Source organism: Mauremys mutica, chromosome 2 (genome assembly GCF_020497125.1).
Source record: "Mauremys mutica isolate MM-2020 ecotype Southern chromosome 2, ASM2049712v1, whole genome shotgun sequence".
Classification (NCBI taxonomy): Eukaryota; Metazoa; Chordata; order Testudines; family Geoemydidae; genus Mauremys; species Mauremys mutica.
This window is the reverse complement of record NC_059073.1, coordinates 176,764,264-176,784,247: the sequence shown is the minus strand read 5'-3', so window position 1 is coordinate 176,784,247 and position 19,984 is coordinate 176,764,264. Positions and strand designations below refer to the sequence as shown.

The window sequence follows — 19,984 nt, the reverse complement described above, 5'->3', positions numbered from 1 at the left end:
GGGGGTTTTCTTTTTGAACTTGTGAGGGTTGTGGATTGGGAGGTTTTAAGGTAACTCTTTCATATGTGTATTATGAATTTGATTAGTGTACCTACAGAGATGCAATAGGAATATTATAAATTAAACAGCAAAGAATCCTGTGGCACCTTATAGACTAACAGACGTTTTGCAGCATGAGCTTTCGTGGGTGAATACCCACTTCTTCGGATGCAAGTAGTGGAAATTTCCAGGGGCAGGTTTATATATGCAAGCAAGAAGCAAGCTAGAGATAACGAGGTTAGTTCAATCAGGGAGGATGAGGCCCTGTTCTAGCAGTTGAGTGAAAACCAAGAGAGGAGAAACTGGTTCTGTAATTGGCAAGCCATTCACAGTCTTTGTTTAATCCTGAGCTGATGGTGTCAAATTTGCAGATGAACTGGAGCTCAGCAGTTTCTCTTTGAAGTCTGGTCCTGAAGTTTTTTTGCTGCAGGATGGCCACCTTAAGATCTGCTATTGTGTGGCCAGGGAGGTTGAAGTTCTCTCCTACAGGTTTTTGTATATTGCCATTCCTAATATCTGATTTGTGTCCATTTATCCTTTTCCTTAGAGACTGTCCAGTTTGGCCGATGTACATAGCAGAGGGGCATTGCTGGCATATGATGGCATATATAACATTGGTGGACGTGCAGGTGAATGAACCGGTGATGGTGTGGCTGATCTGGTTAGGTCCTGTGATGGTGTCGCTGGTGTAGATATGTGGGCAGAGTTGGCATCGAAGTTTGTTGCATGGATTGGTTCCTGAGTTAGAGTTACTATGGTGCGGTGTGCAGTTACTGGTGAGAATATGCTTCAGGTTGGCAGGTTGTCTGTGGGCGAGGACTGGCCTGCAACCCAAGGCCTGTGAAAGTGTGGGATCATTGTCCAGGATGGGTTGTAGAACCGCCATCACATACAGTCCCCAGCTAAAACCCCTCCAGCGCATCATCAGGGATCTACAACACATCCTGGACAATGATCCCACACTTTGTCAAGCCAGGCCTTAAAAACTTCTATGAATGGAGATTCCACCACCTCCCTAGGTAAACCATTCCAGTGCTTTACCACCCTCCTAGTGAAACAGTGTTTCCTAATATCCAACCTAGACCTCCCCCACTGCAACTTGAGACCACTGCTTCTTGTTCTGTCATCTGCCACCACTGAGAGCAGTCTAGATCCATCCTCTTTGGAACCCCCCTTCAGGTAGTTGAAGGCTGCTATCAAATCCCCCCTTATTCTTCTCTTCTACAGACTAAATAACCCCAGTTCCCTCAGCCTCTCCTCGTAAGCCATGTGCCCCAGGCCCCTAATCATTGCTGCTCTCTGCTGGACTCTCCCCAATTTGTCCACTTCCTTCTGGGGGGATGAGGGGCAAAACTGGACACAATACTCCAGGTGTGGTCTCACCAGTGCTGAATAGAGGGGAAAATCACTTCCCTCTATCTGCTGGCATTGCTCCTACTAATACAGCCCAATATGCCTTTGGCCTTCTTGGCAACGAGGGCACACTGCTGACTATATCCAGCTTCTCGTTCACTGTAATCCCCAGGTCCTTTTCTGCAGAACTGCTGCTTAGCCAGTCAGTCCCCAGCCTGTAGCAGTTCATGGGATTCTTCCTTCCTAAGTGCAGGACTCTGCACTTGTCTTTGTTGAACCTCATCAGATTTCTTTTGGACCAATCCTCCTATTTGTCTAGGTCACTCTGGACCCTCCAGCGTATCTACCTCTCCCCCCAGCTTAGAGTCATCTACGAACTTGCTGAGGGTGCAATCTATCCCATCATCCAGATCACTGATAAAGATGTTGAACAAAACCAGCTCCAGGACCAACCCCTGGGGCACTCCGACTGCTACCGGCTGTCAACTAGACATCGAGCCATTGATCACTACCTGTTGAGCCCAACAATCTAGCCAGCTTTCTATCCACTTTATAGTTCATTCTTCCATACTTTTTAAGCTTGCTGTCAAGAATAATGTGAGAGACCATATCCAAAGCTTTGCTAAAGTCAAGATATATCACAATCACTGCTTTCCCAATATCCACAGAACCAGTTATTTCATCATAGAAAGCAATCAGGTTGGTCAGGCATGATCAGTTTGTCAACCCAGTTTTTAATGCTCATAAGTAGGGCCCTACCAAATTCAAGGCTGTGAAAAATGTGTCAGGGACCATGAAATCTGGTCTTCCTTGTGAAATCTGGCTATTGTAGAGGGCGTTGCGGTATTGCCACTTTTGCTTCCTGCATTGCCTTCAGAGCTGGGCAGCCAAAGAGTGGAAGCTGCTGGCCGGGCACCCAGCTCTGAAGGCAGCGCTGCCACCAGCAGCCATGCACAAGTAAGGGTGGCAATACCGCGACCCTCATGACTCCCATTTGGGTCAGGACTGCCACAGTTACAATGCCATGACACTTCAGATTTAAATATCTGAAATATCTGGGAGCTGTATTAGAGTACTTGTCCACACTCCGCAGGACAACCATGCTGAAGCACGCCTGCATGGAGGGATAGTGTTCTTGGTTTTGAGCCTGGGCCAAGTTTTCCTAAGCAAAGGAACAATCTTTACTGCAAACTCAACACATTGTAATTAGCTGGCAGATGGCACCTACATGCAAGTAGCTAAGTCCTGGAGGATCAATGGCCTAGAGGGCCGAGGAGCCAGACGCTTTCATGACAGCTGTGAGGAACCTACGATAGGGTTGCCAGGTGTCCAATTTTTGATGGGAACGCCCGGTCAAAAAGGGACTTTGGCGGCTGCTGACTGGGCCGTTAAAAGTCCAGTTGGCAGCACAGTGGGGTTAAGGCAGGCTCCCTGCCTGCCGTGGCTCTGTGTGGCTCCCAGAAGCAGTGGCATGTCCCCCCTCCAGCAGCTCCTAGGCATAGGGCCAGTCAGGGGCTCAGCATGCTGCTCCTACCCCAAGCGCCAGCTCTGCAGCTCCCATTGGCTGGGAACCACAGCCAATGGAATCTGCAGGGGCAGTGCTGGTTGGGGGACATGCCACTGCTTCGGGGCGCTGCCTGAGGTAAGTGCCGCACGGAGCCTGCACCCTGACCCCCTTCTGAACCCATCAATCCCAGCCCGGAGCACTCTCCTGCACCCCAAACCCCTCATCCCCACTCCCATCCCAGAGTCTGCACCCCCAGCCAGAGCCCTCACCCCCCCGCACCCTAACCTCCAGCCCCAGCCCAGACTCCCCTCCCGCAGTCCAAACCTCTCAGCCCCAGCCTGGAGCCCCCTTCTGCACCCCATATCCCTCATCCATGGCCCCACACCAGAGCCCGCACCCCCAGCTGGAGCCCTCCCCCCATCCCCACACTCCAATTCACTGCCTCAGCCTAGTGAAAATGAGTGAGGTTGGGGGGAACAAGTGACAGAGGGAGTGGGGGATGGAGTGAGTGGGAGCAGCCCCATTTTGGATGTTGGTGGAGGAGGGGCTCTGTGGAGGGAGGAAGGACTGTGCTGCTCTGGGTGTGGGTGTGCTTGAGCCTGAGGGAAAGGCACTTGACAGACAGAGCTAGACTGGTTCTGTTGTGAGCACTTTGGCCTCAGGCTCGTGTGTGTCCTGAGTGCAGGTGAAGGCCGAAGGGCTGCGGAGACACAACCCCACTGGGACGGAGGCCCACATTGAGCAGCCACCAGAGGAGCCGCTAACTCACCAGGCTAGCGCATCTCAGTTCTATGTGCACCACAAGTGGGGATAGCAGCATCGCGATGTGGGAGGGGTTGGGTACTGTGCCAGTTTTTCACCATTGTGGAATTCCCTTAAGTTTCCCAGCCCCTGGGGCCCATTGGTCTGTCCCAGCCCCTGCCCAGCGATCTGCCATGTGAATGATATGAACAGCTCCATGTGTGTAACGGTTTTGTGTCAGGAATTTCTGGACCCACATAAGCAAAAGTGGCAAATGCCCAAGTCACAGAGGAATAGGTGCAAGCTTAGTGCATCTACCAGCACCTGTGTCCATCAGAGAAGGATGCGGGGAAAGGGGCTGTTGGCACTTGATTAGTATCTGTGGGGCCCTGTTCTTTCCACATGTCTTCAACCAAGTCAGGATTTATCAGCGTGGTCTCCACAGAACAGCTGTAATAAGAGAAACCACATAGACAGAAGGAGAACCTCTCAAATGATCAAAAAGAGTAGGGACAGTAAAAGTATGTCCCAGTTGTAGAGATCACTGATTTCTCCCATAAACTGTTTAGGGGCAAAACTAAATTCTTTTCCACTAGCTTGTGCTTGCTACCTTCATGTGCTGGCCAGTACTCAGAGTTTCCTATGTAGCCTGCCATAAAATGGTCAGCATTATCCAGGTTTTATGTTCAATGGCAGTTAAGTTCCTGGAAATGTTTTTGATAGATCCCCTGAATAAGGCCAAAGGTGAAAAATCAAGACTGGATGCTTTCTGCAAGTCACCCACAATTCCCAGTGGCTGCCTATATTTCACCTGGGCTTTTCCAGACAACATGGAAGTAACTGAATAGCCCAGTGTATATTGGGCCATGCATGCCTTCTGCAGCTCACTCCAGGCCAGGACAAATGTCTCCAGGTTGAATTTGGGTCCAGGTATGGAGAGTTTGACATCAAACATCAGGCTCCTCTATCCCTGAGCTCCTGTTTACTCACCAGCAACTAGAATTGCCCATCTGTCACAGCACTCAACAAGGGCCTTTAACTTTTTCTTTAGCTGTGTCACAACTCTGCAATTCCACCTTTTACCCTTTGGAAGAATCACAGTTCCATGTAATACCAAGAGTGTCAGAGCATCTGAACATGCATCTGAAGAAGTGAGGTTTTTTACCCACGAAAGCTTATGCCCAAATAAATCTGTTAGCGTTTAAGGTGCCACCAGACTCCTTGTTTTTGTGGATACGGACTAACACGGCTACCCCCTGATACTTGAGTGTCAGAGCAGTCATCAGCATAGAGACTGGTGTTTTAAGAAGAAAAAGAAAATTACACAATCCAATTCATTCCGCCACACAAATGAAGGCTTGCAGCAGCCACAGTGCAAACTACAGCTGGGCGATACTTTTTAGGACAAAACTTCCCCCCCCCACACTCGAAAAATGCAGTTTCAGATTGATGGAAACATTTTGTGAATTTGTGTCTAATTCACCCCCCCCCGAATTTCCAAAAATAGTCTAAATGTTTTGTTTTGATGTTTTCAACATGAAAAGTGTCCTCTTTTTGATCCAGAACAACTTTTAATTTTGAATTTTACTTCCATTTAATTAATTTTTGTAAAAAATAAAAAAACCTTGAACATAAAATTAAATATTTTATTTTGGGTCACACAAAATGAGCTGAAATGATTTTTTTTCCCCCTAGAACTTTTTTGGTTTGCAAAAAAATTCCAAAAAAATTCATTTCAGGTTGATCCAAAATTAATTTTTAATTTTTTTGTTTGGCTACTGAACAAAAAGGTTAGTCACTCTCACAGCTCTAGTACAAATAACAAAAAAACTTCAACTTCCTGCTACTCTGTCAGCAGAGTGAGGTTTACACAGTTAACAGGACACAAAATAAGTTTGTTAAGAAGTATGCCAATTTAGTCTTCTCAAACTCCAAGCAACAACACTCAATCCTCTTACTGCTGTGTCCCCACCCTCCAGGAGCATTGCTGCCTGCTGGCAATTACCCTTAATTTTGATATACCAGCAGGAGATTTCTGAGAGGAATGCTTACAAGCCTAATTGCCAGCAGCTGTGGGGACTCCAGCTGCCTAAAATAGGGCTTTAACCTCTGGCTTGCAAGTCTATGTCTCAGGAATGTCCACTGTGGCACACATTCCTAGAAAAGTTTTGCAATCATTTGATCCACATTTGTGTCTTGTAGCAGCTTTTTTCGCTTAATTATAGATTGTGAAAAGTAGTACAGATGGTCAGAAGATGAAATGCTAGCATCCATTGTTTACCCTCCAACCATTTATTTCCTAATGATAAAAATGGGACATTACATTGGAGCAAATCTTCCTCACAGGCTGGACAGAACAATTTGGCTTTCTTACAAGGGCTTTTTAAATTTTATTTCCAGTATTTGATGCTTGTAAGAATTTAACTAGCAGTGTCTTAGTCAGCTATCAATAATAAATAAATGAATTTTCCAGGCTGTTTTGTTGGTTTAGTAAGGAGAAAACCAGATACACCTCTACCCTGATATAACGCTGTCCTCGGGAGCCAAAAAATCTTACCGCACTATAGGTGAAACCACGTTATATCGAACTTGCTTTGATCCACTGGAGCGCGCAGCCCAGCCCCCGCCGAGCACTGCTTTACCACGTTATATCTAAATTCGTGTTATATCGGGTCACGTTATATCGGGGTAGAGGTGTATAAGGAGTTCTTTTCATATATGTACTTCTAATTACACTCATTGTGAATCACCTACAGAACCGCCCCCCCCACTGTAAAAAATGGTGAAGTCAGGATTCATAATAAGAGTTTGATTACTTCAAACTGAAGAACACCAGTTTAAATTAAAAGATGTCTTAGGAGAGTCATTCTTCACTGCAGTGCAGTGTGTCATAAAGAGATAAAACAAACTGAAAAAATACAATATATATTTAATAGAGCTATATTGTTTGCTTTTAATTATGCAAAGAACATGTTATTTTTTCAGTTTAGAAGTCCCAGTAAAAGAAGTAGACTGTTTCTTCCAATAAATATTATCCTTTGAGAGCTGTGAATTGAAGAGTACATTATATAAAAATATCAGTTATAGGTCATTGTGCTTGATTAATTTTGATGGGCATATAATACAAATCTGTCAGACGTCAAAATCTTGGCAACAATCTACACATGCAGTGCTGATTAATAGGAACACAAATTAAAATAAATCATGAACATTCATTTTTTATTTACTGGTTTGATTTCTTCATGACCCATAAAATGCAAATCAGAAAGTGAGTAATGTCCTCCTACCAGAGAGACAGGAAGCAAACTAAAAGCTTTGTGACTATTTCTCAACATTGTAAGCACCTGGGGCAATTCCTGTCCCCGTTCCATCTGCTTGGCACCAGCATCACAGTTGACTAACTAGGCAGTTCAGGAATCCTCCTGGCACAGGGAAATCCCCAAATGGCATGGAGTAGGTTTAAATGGCATAAAGGGACTTATGTCAGTACACCTGGGTGAATTTCACCTTCATGAACAGATCATGGATTCTGGGGAGTGGTAGTCCAACCACAGAATTTCACAGCAGGGGGACAGTTTATAAAAACAGATTTGTTAAATCAGCACTTAAATTTCAGACTGAGGTATTATGTAAAGTGTGTGCTAACCTGGGCTTAACTTGTTTCTTTAGTTTACCCCAAATTTTCAAACATGGGTGCCTACGTTTAGGTACCTAAACCTCTATTTAGACACCTGAACAAAGTGGTCTGATTTTTCATAGATGCTGAACATCCACAATTCCCATTAACTACACAGGGAGCGATGGGTGCTAAATAGCTCTATAGAGCTGCATGTTTGGAAATTTTTGCCCTTTTATATTAAAATTTGCTAGTAGAGTTGAGGAATGCTGCTCCATTTGCAATCACTCAAAGCCCTCAGTTACACATAATATTATCATTCCCTAAAACATAACTTTTACCCTGAAGTCCTACATTTAGGTTATACCAATGCCACCCCAGACTTACTATTTTCTAATTGTGTGTATTCTGGGGAGTGGTAGTCCACTCTGAATTCAAAAAGCCTACCATGCATTACAGGGTTTATTTACCATGCATCCTGCACAAAGCAAGCCAGTCTATTACTAATACATTTATGGCTAAGTTACTGATGACCTTGCAAACCTGGCTTGAGCTATTAATTAAAATGTTACCAAACAAGAAATAGATATTAATAGCCAGACCAAACATGCTCTGCAGCCTTTTCCAATTCTGTGATATAGTTTTAGATGGAAATGAGAATTGCCCTGTTCTTAGAGTATTAAAAGACTAAAAATCTCACATACTGTAATAATAAAATACTCCCTAGGCAGCAATTACAGAAACTCCTCACTTAACGTTGTAGTTATGTTCCTGAAAAAATGCGACTTTAAGTGAAACGATGTTAAGCGAATCCAATTTCCCCATAAGAATTAATGTAAATGGGGGGGTTAGGTTCCAGGGAATTTTTGTTCACCAGACAAAAAACTATACATTATATAGATATATACACACAGTATACATTTTAAACAAACAATTTAATACTGTTCACAGCTATGATGATTGTGAAGCTTAGCTGAGGTGGTGAAGTTAGAGGGTGGAAGATGATGGGATATTTCCCAGGGAATGCCTTGCTGCTAAATCAGTGGTTCTCAAATTTTTGTACTGGTGACCCCTTTCACATAGCAAGCCTGAGTGTGACCCCCCCCCATATAAATTAAAAATACTTTTAATATATTTAAAACCATTATAAATGCTGGAGGCAAAGCAGGGTTTGGGGTAGAGGCTGACAGCTCATGACCCCCCCATGTAATAACCTTGTGACCCCCTGAGGGGTCCCAACCCCCAGTTTAAGAACCTCTGTGCTACATGATGAACTAGCACTCGGCTGAGCCCTGAAGGGTTAACACATTGTTGTTAATGTAGCCTCTACAAGGCAGCAGGAATGGAGGGGAGGGGAGATAGCATAGCAGACAGAGACAGACACACACCTTGTGTGTGGGAGAAAGCGAGAAATGCACACTGCCCCTTTAAGTAAGCTGACTCACTCTTAAATGCATTGTTTTTTTAAGTGGATCAGGAAGTTGAGACAGCAGCTGCTGCCCCAGGCTCTCTCTGTCTCTCTCTGTCCCCCACCCTGCTCTATATGGAGAAGATAGGGTAAGCGGGGTGTAGGAGCAGGGGGGGAGGGGGACACCCTGACATTAGCCCCCCCTTTCCCTCCCCCCGCACAGCAAGCTGGAGGCTCAGGGAGCAGCTCCAAAGCAGAGGGCAGGAGCAGCACATGGCAGTGGGGGGAAGGATAACTGCAATTGCTAGCCTGCTGGCAGCTGCTAAACAGGGAACTTAGGTAAGCGGGGAGCTGATAGCAGGGCTGCTGGTCCACCCTGGTTCCAAGCCCCCACCAGCTAGCTGCAATGGGCTGCTCTTCCTGCAAGCAGCGGACAAAGCAGGCAGCTACCAAACGATGTTAGAAGGGAGCATTGCACAACTTTAAAACATTCCCTAATTGATCAGCAATGTAACAACGAAACAGTGTTAACTGGGATGACTTTAAGTAAGGAGTTACTATACAGAAAGAATTCCAGCCTAGTAACCCATGTATCTTGCCACCCTGTAATCGCTGAGAGCTGGCATAAGGCCTGGGTTTGTGAAAGGTGAGTCTCATATATATTATTGCCCCAGATGTGTACAGCCACAAATGTGATGACTTGAAGCTGAGCAGCTGGAACACCATAGGATTCATGTGAACTTGCAGCTAGTTGTGACAGATCCCAACACTTTGAAACCCGTCCAGCCCATGAAAACCTGCATCAGAACAGACACCTGTGCCCTCTGCTCCAGGATGCTGAGTATTGAATAGGTCCCCAAATAAATCAGCTCCTGAAAAGAAGCTAGAGCAAGGTTGGTTTACCTCCCTTCATCACCTCCCCTCTCCTCTCCCCCCAATTTGTGCTTTCAGGAATCAATGGCCCCAGTTTAATGAATCCTATCTAATGCAATCCTACAGTAGTTTTAACAGTTGTCCAACTGTGCGTGGATGAATGGGCCTTTCCTTCAAAAGACTGAAGCAAGTGAACATTTGATTGGCTGCAGCTAGGCAGAGCTCTTAACTCCTAATGGCATCTCAGAACAAAAATTCTGGTGGGCTAGTTGAAAATTAATTTGCATATGTTGTATTTATTTTGATGTAATTTGAAGAGTCTGTTTCTGATTGTATGCATCATGCAGATCAAGAGCACAAAAACGTTCACCTACAATTACTTAAGATCACAGGGTAAGTACTCCATGTGAACAGGATGAGCCCCAGAGGAAGGAATTTATGGTGTTATGATCCAGGATTTAATGGAAAAAAGCAGACACTTAGGGCCTGGCTATGATCTCAGTTATATTAGTGTAAATCAGGATTAACTCCACTGAAGTCAATGGAATTATACTAGTGTAAAACTGGTGCGAAGCCAGAATCAAGCCCATAGGGTCAAGCGTATATTCTGTATATTTTGGTCCAATGTGTCTCAAAACATGTCTTCAGCTACTATGATGATTGTTATAAAGTGATACTTCATGTCCTGAATTCCCTTCTTTTTGTGTAGATCTTTGAGAAAAAGGAGATGAAAGGAAGGAATCTCTCCAGAGCATTGAGACATATAGCTAAGTGAAGCGGTGATTAGCAACCAGAGATCTGAAGATGAGAGTACTCTTAGCTTTGCACAGCCTTGGAACAAACCCCATATGACTTGATCCTCCTAGGGCCTAAACACTTCACTGGATTTGCTTCATTGCTCTAAGTCCTCTTCCTCCACCTCTCTATCTAAAGGCTGCAGATTTTAAGTAGGGTATGGGGCTGTGGGGGAAAATTTTACTTTTGTTTCAGAGAATCAGGTAGTTTTCCTTGAGTGAAATAAAGGCGGCATTGATGGTTGCCTATAGGGAACACTAGAGGTTGGGAAGAGAAAGTGACTGGACCATAGAAGCATCTTTTGTTTCATTGTAGTTTGGCTTCAGGGTCCAGTATCTCTGCCTGGTCTTTGGCTGCCATTTAAGATTTCACTTCCTTAGCTCCATCTAGACGTGGGGTTTCCTCCATTTCAATATATTCTAGTTAAGACAAAGCTTTATCACAATTCTATATCAAGTCTTCACACTTGGAGACCTTGGACATTTATGCATGGTTTACTCCCCTAAATGATATGAAAAAGGCACTGGATCACACCACAAATAAGTTTCCTCCAAAGAAACCTGCTTTCTCTGGTTACTGGTGTATCCATAGCAGAACTGAAGAGACTAATGAGGTGTTAGATTGGAAAGCTCTTGGACTTTTACAGTTTGGCCATGTGAAAGCCAGTGATAATGAAGACTAATTATTTCTTTAGACATGAATGTCTGTGAAAACCTCCCATGGACCAGATATAGGCCATATAAGTCCACCAAAATTAGATTTTGGTGCATAAATCATTCACTGAAATCTTCTGAGATGGCCAGTTTTGAGGAAGCCAGCCACCTGTCTGTATCCCAGTGAACTGGCCTCAGAGACTGAAATCTGCACATAGGTTCAGGAAAACTCTAACAATGAAGTTTTCTTGTGTTCAAGCCTTTGGCTAGAATTCTTCCATATGGTTTTCTTTAATTTTAAATCACTATAACATTATAGTGCTAGAAAATAAAGCTATCAGTTTGATGTAGAAAAGCCATGAAAATAGAGGTGGGTTTGGGAAAAAGAACAAGAGGTTACCTGCTCCCTAAAATAGCCTAATCCAAAGCCACCATCACCTCCTGGTTACTGGAGACACAGAACTGGAACCTGAACTCAGGGTATGTCTAAACCACCTGCTGGATCGGCGGTTAGTGTTCGATGTATCGGGAATCTATTTATCGCGTCTCGTCTGGACACGATAAATCGATCCGCTAAACGATGCCCGTACTCCACCTCGGCAGGAGGAGTAAGCGGAGTCGACGGGGGAGCCGCAGCAATTGACTTGCCGCTGTGAGGACGGCCAGGTAAGTCGTACTAAGATACTTCGACTTCAGCTACGCAAATAGTGTAGCTGAGGTTGTGTATCTTAGTTCAACTTCCCCCGCTAGTGTAGCCCAGGCCTCAGAAGCTGTTTGCTCCCAGGGAGGTTTCTGCTTCTAAACAGAGAGTCCAAAACTACTGAACCATTCCAAATTTTGTTCCAGAAAGGAGTAAAGGCAAACAAGAAAACACTCTCAGATCCTGCATTCTAAAGGGTTAGAGAAGAGTCATCATTTACCCTAGAGAGTAAATCTACACAGTTGGGTCTCTCCCCTGAATAGATTGCAACAAAGCTTTTAGTTTCTTTCCATTTGCTAGAAGGTTCTATTAGCCACTGCCTCGCCACAGTACATGTGGTTATTTGTAAATGTGTGGCAAGATCCTGCAAATGGACCCGCCTAGGAACATGCCAAAGAGCTCCATTACATTCAGTGGGGCTCTCTGCAGCTATAGGATGTGCTGGGTGGATCCCTTTGCTGAACATAGTTTTAATTCTGTACATCCAAGACATGAGTCATGAAGAGATGACTAACATTAGGTGATAATCAAGATTTTTCTTTTGCATCAAAAGCATTCACCAATTGTTTCCTAGGTTAAAAATATTTAAAAGGAAAAAATGTTTGGATTGGCTAACATACAGAAGAAACCCTATATCAGCTGGTGACAACGTTTCATAATTAAAGGTCATCTGTGATTTCTGCATTTTTTGAAAATTAATTCTACAAAGAACATGAAAAAAATGAAAAGTGCTTTAATTAAAAAGCCACAGCCTTATTTATTAATGTTGCACAATCATATCTTACATACCAGAATAACAAGGTCCTCTTGCTACCACTGTTATCTCTTTCTGATGTTTGCAAGCAGCTCTCCTGAGGAAGCATTCATTTTGGTAAGTGTCTCCATTTGATCCACAAACAGGAATGTAATTTGTATGACACTAAAAAAGAAAGTACCAAATAAATTCAGTCATGCAATCACACATGAATAATCTTTAATACAATATACATGAACATATAGGAAAATAGTAAACTGTCAGACTGCTAGTTAACAGTAAATCATCATTCTGTTTGGTTAAGAATGATTTAAAATATCCTTTCATGGGCCATGGGAATGATAGTCTCTCTCTGTATAGGCTGCAGGGATTAATTTAGCAGGAAAGATTAAAAGAATTAAATATGTGTAGCAAGGCTGTATAATGACTAAGGGGAATACAATAATCATCTACAAGTATTTGAAGGGTAAAAACACCAAGAAGGGAGAAAAGTCCTTTAAGGTAAAACAAGAATGTATAATTAAGAGTAATGGAATGAAATTGGGCAAAGAAAAAATTAAGGTGAACATCAGGGAAGATTTCCTGACTGCAAGATCATTTAGACCATGGAATTGTCTTTCAAGGAAGATGGCAAAAATCCCATCCCCTGAATATTCATACTCCTATTTAGTATGTGATTTTTTAATTTAGTCAACATCTGTCATAATACTTTTGTATTGTTGTTATATTTCAAGGATCGGCAACCTTTGGCACGTGGCCTATCAGGGAAATCCGCTGGTGGGCCAGGATGGTTTGTTTACCTGCAGCGTCCACAGGTTGGGCCGATCGCAGCTCCCACTGGCCGTGGTTCTCTGTTCCAGGCCAATGGGGGCTGCGGGAAGCGGCAGCCAGCACACCCCTCAGCCCCCATTGGCCTGGAATGGTAAACTGCAGCTGTGTGCCAAATGTTGCCAATCCCTGTTAAATATCAAAAGATATTGTGATAGGTCTATTTTGAAAAAAGAAAGGACAATACATTAAATCAGTGTTTCCCAAACTTGGGACACCGCTTGTGTAGGGAAAGCCCCTGGTGGGCCGGGCCGGTTTGGTTACCTGCCGCGTCCGCAGGTCCGGCCGATCACGGCTCCTACTGGCTGTGGTTCGCCACTCCAGGCCAATGGGAGCTGCTGGAAGCAGCGCGGGCCGAGGGACGTACTGGCCACCGCTTCCAGCAGCTTCCATTGGCCTGGAACAGTGAACCATGGCCAGTGGAAGCCGTGATCGGCCGGACCTGCGGACGCGGCAGGTAAACAAACCGGCCCAGCCCGCCAGGGGCTTTCCCTAAACAAGCGGTGTCCCAAGTTTGGGAAACACTGCAGTAAATAAATCAATGCCCACCATGAAAGGCTTTGGCATAGTATTTTAGTAATAGCTGTCCCATCCTAACAAAGACAGAGTAAATGCCTCCTGTACCCAGTGTACATAAAAATAACATAGAAAACATATTGTAACCACTCCATCCCCACCTTCCAAATACCCAGGGAAAGAAATACCAGCCCACTTCCCACCAAAAGCAATAAAAAAACTCCCAATAACTACTTAGGGTTTGATCCAACTCTCATAGTACACCACTTTCTGATCCAGAATACCACAAGGAAAAACAGGGACTAAGTCTACTCACAGACATTGCATCTGTTTAACTGCAGGTGTGATGCTAAACTGATTTAGCTAAACTGATGCAAGAGTGTCTGCACACAAGGTTGCACTGGTATAAATTTTATGTTTAGACAAGCCCCCAAAATGCTCTGATGTCTGGATCAACATCTTTGAGACTGCAGTTTGTTTATTTTTCAAATGTGTATAACTTGTTTATCAAAATCACTCTTGGCATACAAGCAATCAAAATATTTCATTTTTAAAGTTAATTTTAAAGGAAATTATTCTTCCTTCCCTGTCACCCAGTCAAAAGTTACCAAGAATGTAATAAACTCCACAAACAGAAGCAACTCACATTACTGCTCTGAGAAGTGCTCATAGTATCTCTGTGGTTCTTTTAATTTATTGAGCAGCCTTGGCCTGTGAACCTGTTAGATCTCATGCTAAGCAGGGCCAGGGCTAGTCATGGCTGGAACAGGAGAAGTTTTTTGGAGAACTATATTTTCCAATGCCTATGTGTATTCCCCACATTCAATCTAGATGTTGCTGTGTGCTATTTAAAAGCTACCATTTTCCCTCTATTTCAGTGATACGTGAAGTGATGCCTGCTTTATAGTCTGTTTGTGTTTTTAATGCTTTGGGAACATTGGATGACATAAACGTCAATCATTTTTATTTTATTGCAATCCTGCAAAATAGCCTGTAAATTGCTCTGCAAGGATCAAACACTGAAACATCTTTATCAAAAGTGTAGTGAACACACTTCCCCCTAGTGAGCACAAAACCAAAACTATCCTTTTAACATTTACAGCTGCTGAATGTCAGGACATCATTAAAATGTGCAAGGTCACTGCAGGGAGAGCACTGGAGAATCCCCTGGCTACTTGCATGCAACCTCATTTGCAAATGTAATTCTGGAGTTTTAAACTTCAAAATATCACCTAAACTCAATAGATGTGGTGGCAGAAAGAAAGAAAGAAAGAAAGAAAGAAAGAGAAATTTGTTCATAGACGGACTAAATCCCCTGGTGCTCTTCCTTCAGTGATGGTAAGTTTGTTTCAATGACATCCTTATATTTGACAGCAAGTCATTTCCAAAGGGGCTTCTAAGAGGAAAAGTTATGATGATCCATTAGTACTTAAACTCCTTAAGGTTTAAAAACCTAAGAAGAAATGAGACTGGGATGTTGGTCACTGGTTATTCCTATACATTAAGGGAAAGAACCTCTCATGTGGAGGAGCTCAATTCAGCAAGGAGAGCGGGGGGTGTCTGGGACTTGGTTATGGCTCCCTGAATATGAGGGAAGATCTGTGCCAGCCATTATTTAAAGCAGCTTTGTAGCTGCTCTGTTTAACAGTATCCCATTCGTCATCCAGAACATCTCTGATGCGGGGAGCGGAGGGGGTGGACAAGGGGTGAACAAAGCGGATCCACCTCCATCGGCTTTACACCAGCTGAGAACTGTCCTCCAGTAAGGACATTTTCAGCTAGCTAATCCAGACCCTAGTTTCTTTAGTTATGAAACTGCCAAGATGGAACAGATCTTTGAAAAACTGCAGCATCCCTGGAATAGTCACTGAAATTTTTATTATCTGTTTCTTTTGCCAGGCACGACTTTTCAATTTATATGCAGAGCAGTTGAAGGGACACTGTCAAGCTGCTTCTGTGTGGTTGTTGTTTTAATAAGTCTTTAATTTGTGATATTTTGGAGGTGCCAGTTGAAAGCTCCTTAATTAAGGTTGAGTTGAGTTTTGCACTTAAAACAAGTATTCAATCTCTTTGTTACATATGAAAAATACACATATTTTAGCAAGGGGCATTTTCTGTTGATTCCCTCATTCTGTTTCCTTCTTTTGGTGGAAACTGATTTTACTGCTTGTAAATTCCTGTGTGCTGAGAATAGCAACTTTTAAATTAAGCTGAGGAGGTGTAAATGTGCACCAACAAAAATATAAAATGTTCTAACACTCTGAACATTGCTAACAGAAATAAGATAAGACAGAATAACCAGTGACTGTGTGATTTATTGATTCAAAAATCGTGAATCAGGCACCCTCAAATTTCATGAGATTGTCTTTAAAATCATCATATTTTTGAAAGTAATAAATGTTGTGTTCTTGTCATTTGCTTTCTGGTTTTCGAGCCTACAAAGGACACTCCAGTTACATTTTGATGTTTTTTTCCCTATAACTATTATGGCTAGAAGCATAGTTAAAAAAAAATCAAAGCTGAGATTCTCACATGACTCCAGGAGCTGGGTTTTTTTAGAAAAAACACCAAAATATGAGCCTTACAATAAAACTGTGAAATTTGGCAACAATGCCAACTAGTCATAGGATGGCCCCTGATTTAGCAGTTTGAAAATAATTTAGCACTCTGTATCCAAGAATTTAGAAAGCTAAAGAAACCTGAGTATCTTGCAATCATTTTAGATTCTGGTGCTACAAAGCTGGCCATACAGATAAGGCACAAGTTTACTAAGAAACCTGATCTGAAGAAAGGTAGTTTTGATGGGCATATTTGATAAGGGCCACCTGTAGCTTTATTCTCATTCAGAACAGTAGGAGATGGAAACCTTTTTGAAAGAGGGCAGTTCTTGGTAGAATTCTCTGAAGTCGAACATTATCCTTTGCTAATGGAGTAACTTTTAGTTATGGAGAATAACAGGGAAAAATTAACAATAATGCTTTAAAAATTGTTCAGATATAGCCTGTGCTGAACTTTTTTATGTGTTTTAATTATATGTTAAGTTTGACAAGTCTGTGTTATTCTGTTAGGATCATTAGGGCCAAAAAAGGGTCTGATGCAGGGTGATGAATGTCTTAAAAGAACTATTTTTTAATTCATTTAATTCCTAAGATAACTAATGGATTTACTTGTGTGATCTCAGAAAATTCATTCTATCCTCAGAGTCAGTGCTATAAGTTTGGGGAGGATACACATATTCTCTCCCTCCCTCCCTGCCTCATGAACATCAGATATCCAACACCTGCTCTTCCTTAGACCCACCCTTAGACCCACGATACAGAATGTCCTAATGAAGCTGTGCGGGGGAGTTGGCTGGGAGAATAGTCCCTCTAACTCTGTCAGGGTGATTCACAACCTGTACCAGTACATATATTTAGAATCTAGAGAACATGTCTCAGATTACATAAATGTTTAGGTAGCTGAAACTTTAAAATTAACACACTTCTCAGTGTTCCTATAAATAGCCCAATATTTCAAATCACAGCAGATACAAAAGTGCAAAGTCCTTACCTGAAATTGACATGCACATTTCAAGCCATCTCCATCTTCTTTACACACTCCCCCATATTTACACGATGATTCATCACACACTCTTACATCAGACTCCCTTACATTTAATTCTGTAAAAGGGAAAAAAGAAAAAAGATGGATAATGTAGTATGATTTATTTTTTGGTATAATAATATCAGCTTCATCTTTAAACCAGTAATTTTCCCATGCAGATATTTTTTAAAAAGTAGATACTCTTGTTCCATATGCTGTGTGCCAACTGGCAACCAGAGGTATAGCTGTTCCATTGGCACTGTATGTACAGCTACATTCCGCCTCACCACACAAACAGCTCCAGAACAGGGGCCCACATACACTGCCAAAACAGTTATTGTCTTCCATATTCTCACTAGCAGTGCTCTCCCCAATACAGAAACGGCCCATTCCCCAGACAGATAATAGCAGGAGTCAAGATACACGCACAGATATATAGACCATGTCCCCTCTGCCCCTTCTGCTTTTCTTGTCACAAAGCCTGAAGGAGGAGCCATGCTGTGGATTTTAGGGGAGGCTAGAATCTGTTCTGAAAACATCTGTCCTGCATTCCAGCCCAGTATGCAAGCCACACTGTGATCCTTCAGATTGAAAACATTATAAATATGTACAATATTATTATTATTGATTAGTATTATGGCAGCACCTAGGAGCCCCAGTCATGGTCCAGGAGCCCGCTGTGCTAGGTGCTGTACAATAACAGAACAAAGTGTTTACACTGCAAAGTGAAGGCGTGATTGTAGCAGGGATAGGAGTATCCATGTTAGCTTTAGTCTAGCTAGCATGGGCAAGGGTCACAGTGTAGATATAGTGGCATGGGGTTCAGCATGGGCTAGCAATCAGAGTTCAAGCCCTACTCAGCTTGCTAGTCCAGGCCACCCATTCTACACTGCTATTAGCACCCATGCTACCTAGATAAAAGCTAAAACAGGTAGGCCTACCCTTGCTACAATCACACGTTCACATTGCAGAGTTGACATACCCTAAGACCTTTGTCTAACTGGAACTTCCTTGGCAAAACTTTTGTCGTTCAGGGGTGTTAAACAACCACACCCCCGAATGACAAAAGTTTTACCGACGAAAAGCGCCAGAGTAAACAGTGCTTTATTGGCAGGGGTGCTCTCCTGCCGACAAAGCCACTGCCACTTGTGGGGGATGTGGCGGCACAGCCGTGTTGCTAAAAGCAGGGTAGTGGAGACAAAGCCTAAGACAAGAGACAACAGACTGAGCGACAGACAGGGAGACATGGGGAGCACAAAGAAACAATACTGATCAGCCTCATACGCAGTGGTCTCAGTGCACCAGCTGCCTAACTGTTGTCAAGTTTTTTGTAGGCATCACATCAAAGAAGAGCTTTAAGGGGGGATTTGAATATTATTAACCCCACAAATAAACATGAGCATGCAGAAGAGAGAACAATGAAAAGTAAGGGTGGGATTACTTAAAGAGCTCAGTGCTTAACTCTCACTGAAGACAATGGGAGTTATACCATTGACTTCAATGGAAGCAGAGTGATACCAGCACTGTGTGCTTTTAAAAATCCCACTCTAAAAGTTTAATGCAGTGGTGGGCAACCCGTTGCCCACAGGCCGCATGCGGCCCATCAGGGTAATCTGATTGCGGGCCACAAGACAGCTTGCTGATGTTGATCGTCTGCAGGCACGGCCGCCTGCAGCTCCCAGTGGCCGTGGTTCACCGTTCCCAGACAATGCGAGCTGTGGGAAACGGTAGCCAGCACGTCCCTGTGGCCCGTGCCGCTTCCCACAGCTCCCATTGGCCGGGAACGGCGAACTGTGGCCACTGGGAGCTGCGGGCGGCTGTGCCTGCGGACGTCAATATCAGCAAAATGACTCGTGCCCACAATCAGATTACTCTAATGGGTCGCAGGTTGCCCACCACTAGTTTAACTTGAAAACATTCCTTTAAAAGGAAAAGGAACGTTCATGCTTTGGGCTAGGTTTGTGTTAGAGACCTACTGAACTCTACAGTAGTATAAACCACAAACACAGATCCATTTACACCTATGTTTTTCAGAACTTTCTTTACCACTTTTGATAATTGGAAGAAAATGTGTTCAGGGGGATGGACTGGATAAAAGCAGAAGTTAAAGGAAAGAAGAACTTCTCACTGTTCAGGAACTGTGAAATGTAGATGAAAGTTAAAAATAAAAGAGTTATCATCATCATCATTTACAGGCCAACGCTGGTGGCAATCTTCCTGCTACAATGTCAGTACTCAGGCACCACAGAGACAGACAATATATAAAAACCACAGGTGATGTTGTCATTGATGACATCGGCAGTGGGAACCCAAGAGAAAACATATATAGAACATGCTTCCATCATCCTTTGATACCAGTTTAAGAATGAAAAACATATTGCCAGACTTTCTAAGGCCTGGTCTACACTGGGTGGGGGGTCAAACTAAGGTACACAACTTCAGCTACGCGAATAGCGTAGCTGAAGTCAAACTACCTTAGTTCGAACTACTTACCCGTCCTCACGGCGCGGGATCGATGTCCGCGGCTCCCCCGTCAACTCCGCCACCGCCGTTCGCGGTGGTGGAGTTCCAGAGTCGACGGGAGCGCGTTCGGAGTTCGATATATCGCGTCTAGATGAG

General features: G+C 43.4%; 1 protein-coding gene across 1 annotated transcript in view; it reads right to left on the bottom strand.

The window, feature by feature from the left end:
- TMEFF1 (transmembrane protein with EGF like and two follistatin like domains 1) overlaps positions 1–19,984 on the bottom strand; it is a 195,609-nt gene that overhangs the window by 57,628 nt on the left and 117,997 nt on the right. The window contains exons 2-3 of the mRNA XM_045006102.1: positions 17,333–17,442; positions 12,475–12,604 (exon numbers count right to left, since the gene is read on the bottom strand). Of these exons, the coding sequence (XP_044862037.1) occupies positions 12,475–12,604; positions 17,333–17,442 (240 nt within the window). The remainder of the gene's footprint in view (positions 1–12,474; positions 12,605–17,332; positions 17,443–19,984) is intronic.